Raw genomic sequence first — 17,219 nt, 5'->3', positions numbered from 1 at the left:
GATGGCGCCACTAACTAAAGGGACAATAATTAATGCTGCATTAAATAACTATTCATTAAAAAGATAAACTTAACAAACGACCTATTATATTTTAGCATTATAAAGTAAGGAATAGTATTAATTATGTATTTATCAAAAATAAAGAATATTTGATTAAAATGTGTCGGTGGCGCCATCGATGGCAGTGGGAACTATTTTCCCTATAAACTTGAGCGTTTTGCTGCTACATGACGCCACTGTGTAATTTAACTGGGAGATATATATACATATGCATATACATATGTATATATATGCATGCATATACATCTACATTCTTTGAATTCACTGTTCAGTTTTATTCGTTCGCAAACATTTACTAACTAGAATTAATTAAAACAAACGCCATTCCTGAATAGCCAGCGTTAGACATAGACGTACATTAATGATCCTTTCAATTCTTATTAGTATGTTTATATGCAAAGGGATATTGTCTGTGGTTGTTGCTTTCACGCACTCTCACGCTGGCATTTATGAGTCGTCCGAGTTGCGCACGTCACTTGTTTATTCGCTACCTACCCGTGGAATCATGCAGAATGCAGCAGAAGACTGATGCAGAGTCTGCTGACAGAGGCACAGAAGCTCAAAGAAACTTGTTCGCATCGTGTTTTCATTTCGTACTCTGACAGTCCATTCAAATTTAAAAAATGATTGACACGCTTTGTTTACTACATGCGGCGATACGATTGCGAAACAGTGTTTAAGAATAATTGTTCCATTGTGCATGGTTAAAAATGAGAGATTTAGAAAAATGAGTGTTCAATCAAACACATTTGATACGTCGCAATATTACATGGAAGCACGACTCGCGAATATAGCTACATGAAAAAGTATTGAAAAGTAGCTAATAAAAAATGAGTTCGTTTGATTTAAATATGCCGCACGCGGACAAAATTCTTCTGCTTCTCGAGGAGCTCTGCGACCTCTCCTATCCTTATGTGCAGCAAAAGTTAAACAAATACGTAAGTAAAGTACTTAATGTCAACATTCTTTCTATGCACAATTTTTCGCGGCACGCTTGCATTTTTTTGAAATGGACGGTGGTCGTTGGTGAAAGTAAATTTTACCGACGAAATTATTTCTTTAAAAAGGTATCGTTCTAAAGAAACAAAAATGAAAAATTAATGTTTTTTATTTTATTTGTGAAAAGCTTATAATACATTTACAGGATTAATTGTTTTTTTTTTTTAAATGTTCACAAAACTGCAAGAAATACTTATGACGCTACTTATTGATTAAGCTAATTACCATGTATGATTTTAATTATATTTTTTATTGTTTTAGATACAAACTGAAACAAACTCAAAGTTATCTTTTCTTGTACCAATTTTAATAGAGTCAGAGGAAATGGTGATCCATGTGATCGGAGAAGAAATTTTAGGTAGAGAAATAAGATTTCCTGTAAGTAAAATGTTTAATTACACCTAGTATTTACTGTTTGTTTTATTTCATATTAATGTTGATACAATTATTGTCGAAACATACAAGTAAGATACATTCGGATGAATTTTACAAATTGTTTTCATAATTTTCTTATTCTATTATTTTTTAATATACGTGCAATAACATTAATCTCGTGAAAAATAATAGTTTCAAGGATTGTTCCACATTGGAAATAAAGTCTGCTTAACGGTATCTAATCCTCAAACATAGTACTTAGAAACCTACATAAAAGAAGCCATACGTAAAAATACTATTGATATAACACGGCAAACCTTTCTTATAAGCCGATGGTAAATGTTATCGTCTACAATGATAATGCTTATTTCTGTTCACACTTTTCTAGGTAATGTTATTGTACACGTTTACAAAGTTTCTTCCAATTTTGATGAAACAAGCAAAACGTTATAAAATTCATTTTTCGATATGACTGTAGTACCAAAATGTTCGTTTAAATTTTATATTGATTTTTTTTACAGGTGTCGAATAATATCTTATACAAGACTATACAGAATAAGGAACCGGTAACCATGGATATCGAAACGCTCGACGACGAATTATTACGTCATCTTCGGCCGATATGTCCAACGTCAAATTCATTTTTAACGATACCTATACAACATCCAAAGCAGAATCATGTAGCACTGGTAGTATCTCTGGTTAACGACGACGACAACAACAAAGAAAAAACTGCACATAGTTGTATAGAAATTGTTCAAGAATGTTTTAGGTACAAGATTACTTTTACTATGTTAAAAGAATTAATCGAGTCTCGAGTCAAATCTACGAACGTATCGAACGATTTGAAATTTGTAATAATTCTCTTTAGATATAATTACAAATTTTTTCTTCAACGTAGATTCTGCCTAGGATTTCTTTTAAATTCGTTAACATGTTACGAAGAAACTCGACTGAAACGCCAGTGTCAAAAGTTACTGGCTGTTTCTAGGAAACTTTTTACCCATTTAGGTAATGTTTCTTTATAAGTAGAATAATCACCGTAATGTTAAAAAATTCATTAATATCCATAATATTGATATATCGATAAACAGGAGACTTTTCCGATCTTTTACGAGAAATAATGGCGGAAGTCAGAAATTTAACAAACGCCGAGCGATGTTCGTTATTTCTTTTGGACCCCGATCAACAAGATTTAGTTGCTAAAGTGTTTGACGGTATTGCCATGAAAGAAGTAAGCGCTACTTTTTCAAGACAAAACTTATACTTTATAAATAAAGTTAAAGATCCAACTGTTTGTAGCCTGTGAAGGAAATGAGAATACCGATAGGGCAAGGTATAGCAGGTCATGTTGCAACCACTGGCATGTTAATTAATATTAGAAATGCCTATGAACATCCTCTTTTCTATCGTGGAATAGATGAAGTGACAGGCTTTAGAACTAGAAATATTTTATGTTTCCCAATTAGGGACGAAAATGGAATTGTTGGTAAGCGAAAGTTTAACTATCGTTTACTATAAACGGAAAATTAAGATTTTGTCAAGATCATTGCTATTTTGAACTTTAGGAGTTGCGCAACTCTGTAACAAAAAGGATGGACTATATTTCGATGTTTTCGACGAAGAAGCCGCAACAGCATTTAGTATTTACTGTGGAATTTCTATAATGCATAGTATCGTTTATAAAAAGATGCAAGATGCCCAAGCAAGAAATAAGCTCAGCAATGAAGTAATGATGTATCATATGAAGGTAAGAAATTTATTAAATCGTAACGATTTTAAATTACTCGTAACCAACTGTTCTAACAGAAATATACTTAAAGGTGGAAGAAGACGCTGTTCAAGCGCTATTGAATTGCAAAGACGAACACAATATAAAAGATTTCGATAAATTCCAGTTTACTCCTAGAAGTGTACCTTACAAGCATATACCCTGTTATACGATCAAAATGTTCAATGATTTAGGTCTTATTAAACACTGGAAAATGAAATTATCAACTCTAGCTAGGTTTATATTATATGTTAAGAAGGGATACAGGGACGCACCTTATCATAATTGGGTACACGCATTCTCTGTGGCACATTTTGCGTATTTACTGATGAGAAATTTGCATCTCATTACCGACAATTATATGACACATTTGGAAGCATTAGTTTTTTTAGTATCCTGTTTGTGTCACGATATAGATCATAGAGGAACCAATAATTCATTTCAAACTAAATGTAGCACGGTATTGGCTAGCCTCTACAGTTCCGAGGGTTCTGTAATGGAGGTAAACCAACATTTTTCATAATGAAAATATGACAATTCCGTTTCGCTATAACAAATTCACTTTTCTATAAACCAACAGAGACATCACTTGGCACAGTCTATGTGCATTTTAAATACCGAAGATTGTAATATATTTGAAAATTTTAATAGCAACGAATACAGTGAAGCATTAGACTTGTTAAGAAACAATATACTCGCGACCGATTTAGCGTCCCATTTTCGCACCGTAGAAAAACAGGAAGAGATGATTAGAGAAAAGTACGATAAAACGGATCCCAAGCAACGAAAACTATTTTTCGATATGCTTATGACGTGTTGCGACTTGAGCGACCAAACCAAACAATGGAAAGTTTCGAAAAAGACTGCAGTGAGTAGAAAAATTACATATACTGTACTGTAATAAATTCGTATTCGTATAAACGAAATTCGAAAACGTTACATTTGAAATGTTTATATGCTGCATGTTTATTGCATCTTATATTAGGAACAAATTTATGATGAATTCTTCTCACAAGGGGACTTGGAAAAAAGTATGGGTAGTTCTCCTATCGAAATGATGGACAGAGAGCGCGCGTCGATACCAGACCTACAAGTTCAATTCATTACAAATATAGTTCTTCCACTTTTTATGTGAGTGTACAACTTTCAACAAAACTTTCAACAATTGCACAATCAATATATTAAAAAATAATATATTTTATTTTATTCCTCAGTAACGTTTCCATATTATTTCCGATGGTAGAACCACTGGTTCATGTGTTAAAAGAAAATCGAGATTTGTGGCAAGTGTCTAAAATTGTATTTCAAAAATACACGAAAGCAGGAATGAAAGGTATCGATATTTTACTAGATCCTACTTTCGAAGAAGAAGTCCTACAAATCTATACTCGGTGCAATAAGGATTCGTCGCGAATCTCTACAATCAACATAGAGTTGGAGGAAACGGAAAGTAATATTAAAATGATTGATACATCGGGATAGAGGATTTAATATGTTTTTCATGAAAAAGAATTCGTGACATATATAAATCGTGATAGTTTTTATAATTCAGAAGCAATAGAAGAGCTTGTTAATTACCAAATATATGTAGATCGACTGAAATTTGTTTATTAGAAGAGCGCTGGCGTTCTGAAAAATATTTATTGTATGATTAACGTGTATTCAAATGTTATTTAATATTAGCTTTCTTTTGTATCGTATCGTATGTACATGCATGTGTTCGCAAGTATGTTTTGTTTTACTCTCACCAGATAGGCACATCGAGGTACCATTACATACCTCAAACATATACTGCCTACGTAACCACCTAACATTTTTGTGTGTCATGCTATTTAATCTTTTTTTCAAGTATATTAAATAGCATTGAGAAACAAATGAAACATAGTTCCTAGATTCCTACGTATACTTCATGGAGAAATATATGTATATACGATATACCGATTCGCCGTATTGTTTCAAATTTCACGTTTAATTAAAACTGTTGTCAATTAAATTGTTTGAATTTTTCATATAGTATACATATAGTATAATGTCTCTGACCAATTGTAATTGAAATTGCAATAATTTTCAGATTTTATTTTTTTTTAAAGATAGATAGGTATTTTTCTTTAAAAAATAAGTTACAAAAATCTAAGTGCAATTAAACGAAATACATTAGTCTGTACAATCGTATTTACATCAAAATCTTTTCTATATAAAAAAGGGTAAAATATAATTATAGAGTAATGTAATTTAATGTGATAAATAATTATGCTATTACATGAGAGTGACACGTTATACACGAACACATAAGATTAACAGTCCCATTTAAGTTAAAGTACAAGTAGAATTTAACTTAAATTATACAACATTTGTATAAATCATAAGATCAAGATTGTAAATTTTACCGTAATAATTTTTTAACAAAATTTTTGTTGAATTTCTCTGTATCGTTAGATTACTTGTTTTAATAAACTAAAATTAAATGAGAAACTGTCAAAAAGATTTATTTGATTCGTAACAATTATTGGACTCTTAATGGAAGGTCTCTGTCTAGTTTGAATCTATGGTCAACATCATCGATGGTAAAACGCTCAAGTTTCTCATAAAATAGTTACTTTTCTTACTGGTAGTATTGATTATTATTACTATTATTATTATTATTATTATTAGCATTATTAATTACAAGTATTGGTATAGTTCAGTGCTCACCAATTTGTCCGAATTTGATCTTTCTCTTGCCTAGAAAATTAACACGCGTTCCAGCATTAGTATATTTCAGTGTCTCTAATTTAGGGGAAAATGGCGCGCCCGGGAAAATAGATGGCGCTAAGAAAGCCGATTCAAATTCAACCGAAAAGTCGTTAGTCGTTATAGACTGGATGAAAGAAACTTGCATCCTTCCTGCCGCACCACGAAATGGAGATTGCCGTTAAAGTTTGTCCTTTCCTTTATGATTTATGTCATTAAGGTATACTAAACGTCTAGTTTGTGTGTTTTTCTCGTGAAACTTACTCGTAACAATTGATCGCATCTTAAGAAACACAAGAGGTAAATATTTCAACGAATTAGTTTGGTTAAATATATTCTTCTTCGTATATGTACTCTCTCTCCTTCTGATAATCGTCCTGTACATTTACATGTGTATATATATATATATATATTAAAATTACGAATATTTTGTAGATTTCAAACATGGCTAACAAGGACAAAGTGAAGACAATGATCGTTAACGATATGTTAAACATTTGTAATCATTGTACGGAAGTTAAGGAACTTATCAATGAAAATCTAAAAGATACGATGGAATATTTAAATGCTTTGCTCACTCAAATTCCACAATCAACGTTTGGCCCTTTAATTTCAAAAACACCAAAACCTCTAAGGAAAAAAGGAGCGCAACGTATCGAAACCATTCCAGAAGATGACGTTGTCGATTGTACATTACCGAGCTCTGTTACTATGAGCATTAAAGGGAAAAGTAATGATAACAGAGACGAAACGATGAATGGAAACATTACGGAAATGATGGTTGGTCGAACAAAAAGAGAAGCATCAAAGAAAGCGGCAGACAGTATTAAGAGACAACAATCGATAACGTTGAATACAAAATTACGAAGACCGCTGTCACCTGAGGAGGATAATACTATTATAAAAGTCTGTATTGTTAATATTTTACTACGTATATAATAATATGTATATATATGTATATATATCTTTAATATGACAAAATTACCAACATTAAATAATTTTTTCGAATTTTTAGGAGATACGTAAGACTCAAAGTAAAAGAAAAAAGTCTGCCAAAAGTAGCTCTGACGAAGAGTCATCTCAAGGTCCTAGGAAGCATAGTAAATTAGAAGAAAATGTACTTGGAGAAAGCACTGCGAAGAAAACCGAGGATACAAATTTGCAGAATAATATTTCAACGAACAACACGACGACACTTCAGAATAAAAACGATAAGAAGGAAACGTTAAGAAAGTCATCGATAATGTGGCACTCTACTAGAAAGAGAACTTTGTCGCAAAATCACAATTTAAGTAACAAGGAATCTAAAACCATTAACGATACAGTTATCGCTCCTAGAACGGAAGTTATGGAAGAGCCCTCCATGTACGAAGATGCGATCGAGAAACCTATTCCTATCATGAACTCCACAATGAATTTGAATTCTACGATTACCATGCAAAAAATGATGAATGCAACGGTAGTTTTGGAACCTTTGTCAGCGATTAAACTGAACGAAACTGTGACGATTACTAAAGCCATTGGCAGTGTTCCAGAGAAGAAGAATCAACAGAAGACAAATCGACCGATGTCCGAATCTAGATCATCTAGAACATCGAAACTTTCGTCACCTTCTTTGAAAGCCCTGCAGGACAGGATGCATCCGTTAAAAGAAGTTGTAGAAGACAAAGAATTTAATGATTTAATAACGGATGACGAATCGTCGCCTGAAATAAAAAAATCCAAAGCAAACGTTAGACACGAAGGTAGAAAACGGCAGAGACCTATTGTACACTCTGTATCGTCGAGCGAAGATGAAATTCTTAATACACCTGCGAAACCAACTTTGAAGGAGGTGAACACGACCACAGTTCTCCAAGAAGTAAAGGCCAGTTACAAACCAAACGCTTTGTTCAGTCCTTATGCGAAGGAGTCTGTAAAAAAGAGGGTCGAGGCATTCGAGCAGGCAGGTCTGAACAGTCCAAAAGTTGAGGTCGATGTACCAACTAGACTTACCAGAACAAAAACACGAGCTATAGCCGCTGCGCAAGCCGAATCTTCGGAAAGTACGAAGACTATGGGGAAGACGGTTGTTCAGAAATTAGCACGGAAATCGCTCGCGAAAGCTAAGAAAATCTCGTTAGCGAAGTATGCCAAGGACACGGATGAATATAAAGAGAACAAAATGCTATCGACGCAAAAGATTAGTAGAATAGCAGCTGCTCCTGCCGAGAAGGTGAATCAAAAGTACGTACAAAAAACGACACCGTTGGGAAAGACAAAAATTCAGCTGCCATTGTCTGTTAACCGTATCGCGAACACGCCCGCGAACAGTCAAATCATTGGAAACCATACCAAGGCTTTGAGTGCAACGCGTTCGAACATCATTACATCGGTGGATTCTTTCATTCATTCTGTCAAGTCTGTAAATAAACGTAACTCGATAGAAAAAATAGAGGAGAAGAAACGGAAAATGAACGACGAGGTTGCACGGAAGAAACGCGAAGAGGCGCTAAGACTTCAAACGGAAGAAAAGAGAAGGAAAAGACAAGAAAAAGAATTGAAAAATAAGCTGGCGAGAGAAGCAAAAGAAAAACAGGAACTGGAGAAACGTCACAAGGCCGAAAAAGAAAGAGAGGAGAAGGCACGTTTGGCGCAACAAATGCAAGAGAAGCAACGCGAGGAAATGGAAAGGAAACGTCTAATTCAAATTCAACGAGCCCAGGAGAAAGAAGAAAGGAGGAGACAGGAAGAGCAACAACGTTTACAACGTTTGCAAGAACAAGAAGAAGCGGAACGTCTGTTGGCAGAGCAAAGACGTCGCGAACAAGAGGCCGAGAAACGAAAAGAAGCCGAAGCAAGAGCTCAGCAACAAGCTGCTGCCGAAGCATTGAGAGCTAAAAACCAAGTTCTTATAGCGCAAGCAAAATATGCCAGCAAACATAATCAGGGTCCAACGAATTACATTTTGGACAGTGAACCCGATGAAGACGAATCTGATGATGAAACCAGACCAAAGCATGTAATTCCGTACTGGGCACAGCCGCATATTCGTAAAACACAATTGGCGATGCAACGATACATTCCCGATAAAGCAGTCTCCAGATTTTTCGACACGAAGAAGTGTACACCAGACTTGTCTGAATTGTTCCAAGGTATAGATAGAAATAGATTGAAGCGCACATCCAGTGCGATTTGGAAAACCCCGCCGCGTTATTCCATGATGGAAACCGAATGAAAGGTATAGTTTGTCGAAGGCAATGTTGTTAAATTCGTGTTGTGCCTTATAATGAAAGTGCTTGTAATTCCATATGCACTGTGTGCGATATAAGAATGACCTTATATCACATCATTGTTGAAACAATCGATTTAACATTAACAGAATGTAAGACTGCGTTTTCTAAAGATGCCATGTGAATAAGTGCTACTATTTTTTACAATTTCAATCAGACTCTACCGTATTATTCCCATTTATTTTTTGATTCTTTGTATTGGACAAAAAATACTTCATGTAATTAATTAATATGAACCGTGGTATCAAAGTATTTTAATGAAATAAATATTATTTAGTTCCGTCAGTCTTTATTATTTTACGCAACGTCGCTTTTCGTAGAACATTGCTCCACAGTCTTCTTTTTTTTTCAATTGTGTTTTCTACTAAACAATTTTATACAAATATACGTATAGTTCCGCAAATTCAGCAAATATAAATTTGAACGACTTACGTCAATTCTTTTTGTTTTTCCAGAAGCGATGGTAATTTTGGCGTTTTAACAATTTCCAAAGGTCTTAATTTTAAATGTGTGTATATAGGTATCTGTAACATTTGTTCGATTAAAGTATGTTCTGGTCAAGAGAATTCTGATAAATTTGCTCTATGGTAAAGAGAAAATTGTATAAAATAAAAGCATATTTACATATGGTAAAGAGCCATCCAACACCGGATAATCGAAGAAAAGCATCAAGACTGATTTATTCATAACCGAAATAGTAAGTTTTCTTCCGTCTATCGTGGGGTGTTGACGTTCAGGGATCAAAGCTTTCTCAAAATCCGATATATCGGTTTCAGATTCAGTTGCGGTTTTCCTCACGCCTCCCTTGAGAACCTTTTTAAAACACAACGCGATCAACGATTCATTCTTACTTAGAACATATTAAATTACCTTCATGGTCGTAAAACTAGCAAATCTCTTAATATCTGGTGGAAGTCTGTAATCATGGAAATACTTGTACGCTGGAATTGTAGGTAAAATTGGCAACCATGCTTTGCACGTTCCAAAGGTTGATATGTAACGTCCTCCGAGTGTCCACAGACGTACTGTGCGATCTGTGCTGCCACTTGAGAATAATACAAAGAAATCACTTTTAACTTGTACGAGAAATTAATATTAAAATGAAGGATAATTGATATTTATTACCTAGCAATAATACGTGCGTCGGGAATTATTTGAACGGACATGACAGCCATATCGTGCCCCCGCACAGAAGACAGTAACAGTGGCAAAGCCTGATTCCGTACTGCTCTCTTAGCTCTTCCGTTTATTTTATCTTTCCATAAAAACGGAAACTCTAATCGTAAAAGAGGCATGCATGTCTTAGGAGAATTTGGTGTCAAGTAATTCGCAAGATACCAAACTTTGATGTATCCAGCGTTATGCCCTAGATCAATTTTAGTAAGATCATCTGTAGTTTTAAATAAGGACTAACGTGTTCTAAAAGTTTATTGTTCTTTTATACTTTTGTACAATGACGACAATGTTAGATTTTATGAACCATAATCCCTATAATAAATCGTTTGATATATGTATATTTTTACGTAATTATAATTGTGTATTAAATTTCTATACGATTACGAGAGATTAATATTATATATAAATAATGTTGGCAAGTTTACAATCAATAAATTTCAATTTGTAAAAGAAATATATGTATGTTACTTCTCTCTTTTCTTTTCTTTTCTTTTTTTTTTTACCTGTTACAAGGAAACGATTCTCAGGATCGGTTGTTAACGATAACGCACAGTCACCTACAGAATGAATAACTGAAAAAGCTTCTAAAAATCCACCGGCAGGATGATGGCTCCATACTTGTATTAAACCCGAGTCAAGGGATACCAATAACGTCCCAATATTAGGCCCTGTAGGCCGTGTACTTAAAAATATCATAGCGCGAACAGCAACAGTTCTTATTAAATTTAATATCGACTCCTGGTGTTTAGAAGCCTTAGAACGTGTTCTACGCATAAAAGTTTACATAGATTCTTATAATCATCATATACATATGTATAAACGATATCGTTACCTGGTTTTAAGAGTAACTTGCTCTTCCTCGTTTTCCTTAAATTTACTTGATTCAATCGTCTTCTCACTCTTCTCATATTTTACGTTAAATCTATACGACACATTACTCACATTGAATAGTTTTCCATTGGATATTATTAGAGAAAGTAGAGAAATGTATACTACATATGTATACGTATCATATCACCTAGTCATTGGATCGTAAACTTTATATTTTCTATAGGGTTGACCCGTTTCTAATCTCCAAAGTATTATTTCTCCGTTATAAGTTGCCGTTGCCAAGACTTGGGGATACCAGATGGCAGAACAAAGAATATCATCGGTATGCCTCACTCCCCAACTCTTTTTATATGTATTCGTATCAGAGATCGCAAATTCTATAACTTGACGATTCCAACCGCTGGATAAAACTCGACTTTCAACCCAAGCTAAACTTGTTATTTCGCTTAGTGTTACGAAGTAAAGCAAATGTATTCAATTAATATATGAAAAGTGATTTTATAAGAAAATTGTCAAGTACGAGAAATACGTACCAATTATTTTCAACTGCCATGTTTCGTAAACAAGTACCCGTATTAAAATTCCATATTTTTAGTGTTCCATCGCGAGCACCCGTCACTAACAACTGTTCAGATTCATCGAAACAAGCAGCAGTTATTTCAACATCGTGATACTGACCGTACAAGAATTGACTGTGTGCATGCGTTACTAAATACAAACGATTTCCAAGCCATGGGTCCCAAACTATTATACAAGAGTCCAGTCCAGTAGAAACTACCTAGGTTTAGAATGAATTAAAAATTTGGTATGGATAATATTATACATATGCTATGTATAAGAGGGTCGCATCCCTCTATTTGGAAAACACTGTTATAAATTATACATGTAAAGAAGTAGTACCACTTTATAAAGATGATTGTATAAAACACAGCTGACTGGTTTTGTGTGAGTAAAGCCATCAGACGTTTCTTGGTCGACTATAGGTTCGCAAATGATCACTGCAATCATAGTACTAGCAATGATCATCTTGTGATTTAAGGAATTGTAAACTATGGTCATCGATGTATGTTCACCTAATTCGCTGGGCAGGCCATTGTATGTCTATAAAGAAAAATAAAATAGTATAGAAGAATACATGTATATGGTCAATGGAATTGTTTATTTTTGTATATAGCAGTAGTTGAAACCTGAATGCAAGATTGAGCTAATACGTCCCACACTTTGATGCATCTATCTTTTGATAAAGAGTACACTCGTTTTCCAGTATTTTGAGTAACCAAAGCACAAATAGCTGCATGATGACCTTGAAAAGTACTGTTCGCTCGTCTTGTCACAAAGGGGTTCCAAACCCGAACTATGCAATCCGGACCACCAGTTACCAACGTTTGGCTTTCTAAATATTCATATTTTTCGTTATATTAGAATGCGCGGATTAGAAGAATAAAATTAGAGGGCTCGGTTCGTTAAAAGTACCCTCACAAACGGTAAAACAAGATATGCCCATGTTAACTTTAAATCTGTATTGAATTCTTGATCCTGTGAGATCGCTAATTAAGAGAGAACAACTGCAACATCTGCTGCTGGACACAAAAGCTTTGAGACTATCGTAATAAGCTACCTGCTTCACCCAGTCTGTGTGAATTTTCTTAAATTCTGTAACTTTCATCCCTGGGAATTCGCCCTAAAACATTTTTAATCATACTGTAACGGAAGATACGATGTAAAATAAAAACAAAACATTGAATATTAGTATGGATTTACCTTAAGAACAGCTTCATAACGAATGAAACAAGTATCACGTTGAGGTTCTTGACTAAATGGTCCTCTATCCACAGGACAAAAAGAGATAATTTTAATAGATCCATTCATATCTCCGAGTACAATATACGAATCTTCTTTGATATTTTTACTGAAGTAGTAATTCATACAGGTTACTGCTTTTTCTAAGCCTGATATCTAAGTATTAATACCAAAGCATTAATACGATATACAAGAGATATATTATTTATGAAGACAGTCACTGATATCATCGAAAATGTAACAAACCATTACTCGAAGATCAAATTTTCTCGCCACTGTATCGTAAAATCTCAAATCGCATTCAGTAGAACTCGTACACACTATCTGTACATCAGGCATTACGATCATATCAGTTATTAAGGTTTGTTGTACTCTTAAATACGCTGGAACGGTAGAAATGATAGTAATTTAGAAAAACAATAAAGACACATTAAGCATTAAAAAAAATACTAACGATTTACAGATTGTACGCCACGTACATATTCTAAATCCAACGACCAATAATTTATGATTCCTTCCTTAGTTACCGTTAAGTAACATCCCCTTTGAAAACCTATAGTTCTGTCCTAGAGATAAGTGAAAAAGAACTTTCGATTAAATGTACACATTAGATTATAAGGTATACGTAATTATTGAAAATAATGGTGATTTATTTGAATGTCGAGCTGTATTCGTACAGATAAAACTTCGGGACAAAAGATAATTTTGTGTATAGGTGTACGATGATGGGATTTTAAAAGTTGAGGCATGCTTGTTATTGGAAGTTGCAATATCTGCCATTGTAAAGCAGTGTCTTTTTTCTGAAACTCCACTAATAAATAAGAAATAAATTCATCCCACGTAATGTTTCCATCTCTTTTTAAGTTCACCTGTAATTGATAAATAAAAAGATGTTAATTACCAGAATACAGTAATAATTATTTTTCTCGCACTCTTACTTTTTTAAATAGTATTTCAAATTCATCCATCGACAACTTAATATGTAATATATTTTCGAAAGCATCGTATAATTGGGAAATGTTCATTTCCTCGCTCTCTGAAGTCTATAAATTATCATTTTAAAGTTAAAAATTAGTCAAATTGGATTGGTTATGCAGAACAATTAATATATCAATATTTCTGATAAACCGTTTAATCTTTTGAAATTTACCAAAAAGGCTTCGTGCAGACGTATCAAAGATTCTTCTGTACATTGTTCCTCTATACTTTTTCTTTTAAAGAAATCGTCAAAAGCTTGTTGAATGCTAAATAAAAAATGTAAATATACGTATACATATGTTCATATTTGTGTTATACAGATATCGCAAAATATTATTAATTTCGATAACAAATATTCGGACCTAATTGTATTCGTAGCAAAACTTTCCATTATTTGTAGTATCAATTGCAAGTTACATACGATTCATAAAAAGAATAATTTAAAGAAAAAAGAATAATTGAAAAAAAAAATATAATCTTTTTCAAATTTTGGTGTATACAATAAAGTTGATTGAAACACATGATAGTGTTTTGTTATTTTTTAAATGTAATTTATCATCATGAAAAATCACGATATTATATGAATTTCAGTGATTCTTTTAACGAATTATATTTGTATAAAATATAATGTTGATCTACCCTTGGTTTATGCAGATAGGGTTATAAGCGAAATAATCAATAAGTTCATACATGGAAAATTCGATTATCTACTACACTTAGTATACTTAGGTATATTTAGATACAATACAATACCATGGTATAAGTTTGTTTCTTATTATTCGATCAGCTTTTCTAATTATTCTGCATTGAATTTTCTATGAACGTATGGAGCTGTTTAAAGCTCTAAGTTTCTTCAGTAGAGGAAAGTATGAAGAATGTGCAACAATATGCACAGACTTATTAAGAAAAAATCCATTAGATCAGGTATACTTCTTGTTAATGTACTGCAATAGTTATTTACCATCTGTTTCTTATCAAAATATAATATTCTTCAGGCTATTTGGGTGTTAAAAATGCGTGCCTTAACGTTACAAGTATATGTAGACGACATTGAAGGCGAAGAAGAAGGAATTGCTGAAAGTTTACTAGATAACTATACGATATCCTCCATGCCTAGGCCAGGAACATCCTTAAAAAACCCTGGTACATCACATATAGGACAATACCTTCGACCAAAAACACAGTCAGGTGTGGTCTAGAAACTTTTAAACAACTTTGAATAGTAGAATATAGTTAGAAAGCTCGTATAAAAATAAATATAAATTTTAAAAACATGATACTTTATAAAGGGAGGCCACTGACAGGAGTTGCGAGACCAGCTACTCAATCTGCAATGTCTCAATCTGTTGAGCAAACATTAAGAACACCGAGAACTGCTATGACTGCCAGACCGATCACTGCAAGTTCTGGTCGAAGTGTTAGGTACAATTATTATTATGGATTAATCTGATAACTATTGTAACAGAAAATTAAATTTTAATTAATGTATAGATTAGGTACAGCATCTATGTTAACAGAGCCTGGAGGACCTTTTATACAACTCTCACGTTTAAATATTTCCAAGTATGCAAATAAACCCAGTATCGCGAAACCACTGTTCGAATACATATATTACCACGAACATGATGTAAGATACGTAAGTATACATACGCATTTAATAAACACGTACGCTTTACATTTAATTTAAATTACCATAATACTATTCACAGGCACTAGATTTGGCAGTTCAGGCAACGCAAGTGTGTCAGTATAAAGACTGGTGGTGGAAAGTACAACTTGGAAAATGTTATTATAATTTAGGATTAATAAGAGATGCAGAGCAGCAATTTAAGTCGGCATTGAAAGATTGTAAATCCATTGAAACGGTGTTGAGGCTTGTTAGAGTTTACATTAGATTGGATCAGCCGTTGGCTGCTTTAGATGTATGTAAAAAAGGCCTTGAGTATTTTCCTAACGATGTAAATATTCTCACCGAAATGGGCCGTGTATTCGATGGTCTGAATAATGCGAGCATGTCGTTGAAATATTATAAGATCGTTGCTCAGGAAGATGCTTCGCATACAGAAGCGATAGCTAGTATCGGGATGCATCATTTTTACAATGATCAACCAGAATTGGCATTACGTTACTACAGGTAAACACAAATAAAAATATAATAGTTAAAAATGATTTGAAATGCAACATTATCATATTATCTACGCAGGCGATTATTACAAATGGGTGTATACAACGTAGAATTGTTCAATAATCTTGGATTGTGCTGTTTTTATTCTCAACAATACGACCATGTTATATCGTGCTTTGAAAGAGCGCTTAATCTCTCTACCGATGAAAATATAGCTGACGTATGGTATAATATTTCTCACATTGCTCTTGTACGTATACAATTGAAATGCCCTCGTAAAAGAACTTCTTTTGTTGAAACTTGTTTGGTGAAAGAATCACTTAAAAATAATTTCAGACAGTAGGTGATATAACAATGGCGGAAGAATGTCTAAAGCTAGCTATTATAAGCGACAATAGACATGCTTTGGCATACAATAATCTTGGTGTGATAAAAATACGTAATGGAAATCTAACAGCTGCGAGAACATATTTTCATGCTGCAGCCAACATTGCTAATTTTATTTACGAACCTCACTTTAATAGTGCTTTCTTAGCCTATGATGTAACGTATTACATATTATAATATACTCTACTTATACAATAATACATTCTTATTAGTTGAAATTCCATAGGTTGGAGATCTTCAAACATGTTACATCGCGGTACAAAAGTCTTTGAGCGCGTATCCTGCTCACTGTGATAGCAAAATCCTCCTCAAAAAATTAGAAAGATATTTTTCTCACATGTGAAGTTTCTGGTAAAGAGAAAGGAATTTAGCCAAGTTATACAAAATGATGTATTTTATTGAATGTTTGATTTTAATTGTACAGACAACATTATGTACACAATACATATATGCAAAAAGTACAAATTATGTGATTTAATGCTTTTCTTTAAATCTCTTAATAATTTCAGTAACTTAAACGATTAACAAATAATATAAACGCATTAATAGGAATGTCAGCTTGTGAAAAAATAACCCGTTAACGAATGCTGTATAGAAACATCATGGAAGATTATAAAGAAATCCTAAATCGGTATGATGCTGAAATTATTTTCTGTTTTACACTGACTAAATTCTCCTTATCAAGCCTCTGTACAAATATATAACAATCTGATAA

At 33.4% G+C, this 17,219-nt stretch overlaps 4 protein-coding genes across 9 annotated transcripts; 3 read left to right on the top strand and 1 right to left on the bottom strand.

Moving 5' to 3' along the window:
• The first annotated feature begins 461 nt into the window (after window positions 1–461).
• LOC128875880 (cGMP-dependent 3',5'-cyclic phosphodiesterase-like) lies at window positions 462–5,689 on the top strand. 4 transcript variants are annotated; one of them, XM_054121851.1, is made up of 11 exons: window positions 462–998; window positions 1,321–1,437; window positions 1,956–2,206; window positions 2,336–2,445; window positions 2,529–2,668; window positions 2,737–2,923; window positions 3,003–3,184; window positions 3,258–3,707; window positions 3,786–4,073; window positions 4,191–4,336; window positions 4,420–5,689. In XM_054121851.1, the coding sequence occupies exons 1-11, from the start codon at window positions 891–893 to the stop codon at window positions 4,685–4,687; spliced, it is 2,247 nt and encodes a 748-aa protein (XP_053977826.1). In that variant the 5' UTR covers window positions 462–890; the 3' UTR covers window positions 4,688–5,689. The 4 variants fall into 4 exon arrangements, 3 of the variants coding, with proteins under 3 accessions (XP_053977826.1, XP_053977825.1, XP_053977824.1); XR_008456903.1 differs by having other exon boundaries at window positions 1,956–2,445; window positions 4,222–4,336; window positions 4,420–4,560; XM_054121850.1 differs by having other exon boundaries at window positions 1,956–2,445; window positions 2,746–2,923.
• Window positions 5,097–15,437, bottom strand: LOC128875877 (WD repeat-containing protein on Y chromosome). Of its 3 annotated transcripts, none has more exons than XM_054121843.1 (19): window positions 14,632–14,840; window positions 14,165–14,258; window positions 13,953–14,057; window positions 13,692–13,883; window positions 13,469–13,580; window positions 13,261–13,397; window positions 12,976–13,170; window positions 12,688–12,895; window positions 12,402–12,607; window positions 12,115–12,315; window positions 11,748–11,992; window positions 11,402–11,659; window positions 11,216–11,305; window positions 10,887–11,149; window positions 10,333–10,573; window positions 10,078–10,252; window positions 9,832–10,020; window positions 9,640–9,731; window positions 5,097–5,926 (listed from the first exon to the last, which is right to left on the bottom strand). In XM_054121843.1, exons 1-19 carry the CDS (start codon window positions 14,682–14,684, stop codon window positions 5,893–5,895), a joined length of 3,090 nt encoding a protein of 1,029 aa, XP_053977818.1. In that variant the 5' UTR covers window positions 14,685–14,840; the 3' UTR covers window positions 5,097–5,892. The 3 variants fall into 3 exon arrangements, with proteins under 3 accessions (XP_053977818.1, XP_053977819.1, XP_053977820.1); XM_054121844.1 differs by lacking the exon at window positions 5,097–5,926 and adding an exon at window positions 9,431–9,571; XM_054121845.1 differs by lacking the exons at window positions 5,097–5,926; window positions 9,640–9,731; window positions 9,832–10,020 and adding exons at window positions 14,954–15,194; window positions 15,273–15,437 and having other exon boundaries at window positions 10,109–10,573; window positions 14,632–14,888.
• On the top strand, window positions 5,951–9,488 carry LOC128875878 (inner centromere protein-like). Its single transcript, XM_054121847.1, has 3 exons — window positions 5,951–6,235; window positions 6,371–6,841; window positions 6,951–9,488. The coding sequence occupies exons 2-3, from the start codon at window positions 6,380–6,382 to the stop codon at window positions 9,150–9,152; spliced, it is 2,664 nt and encodes an 887-aa protein (XP_053977822.1). The 5' UTR covers window positions 5,951–6,235; window positions 6,371–6,379; the 3' UTR covers window positions 9,153–9,488.
• LOC128875886 (tetratricopeptide repeat protein 8) lies at window positions 14,473–16,969 on the top strand. The gene is made up of 8 exons (XM_054121864.1): window positions 14,473–14,916; window positions 14,988–15,180; window positions 15,282–15,414; window positions 15,484–15,628; window positions 15,702–16,126; window positions 16,196–16,367; window positions 16,454–16,660; window positions 16,731–16,969. Exons 1-8 carry the CDS (start codon window positions 14,818–14,820, stop codon window positions 16,845–16,847), a joined length of 1,491 nt encoding a protein of 496 aa, XP_053977839.1. The 5' UTR covers window positions 14,473–14,817; the 3' UTR covers window positions 16,848–16,969.
• Window positions 16,970–17,219: the final 250 nt, after the last annotated feature.

Source organism: Hylaeus volcanicus, chromosome 4 (genome assembly GCF_026283585.1).
Source record: "Hylaeus volcanicus isolate JK05 chromosome 4, UHH_iyHylVolc1.0_haploid, whole genome shotgun sequence".
NCBI lineage: Eukaryota > Metazoa > Arthropoda > Insecta > Hymenoptera > Colletidae > Hylaeus > Hylaeus volcanicus.
Note: the sequence above shows the minus strand (reverse complement) of the source record. Positions and strands in the feature narration are given on the sequence as shown.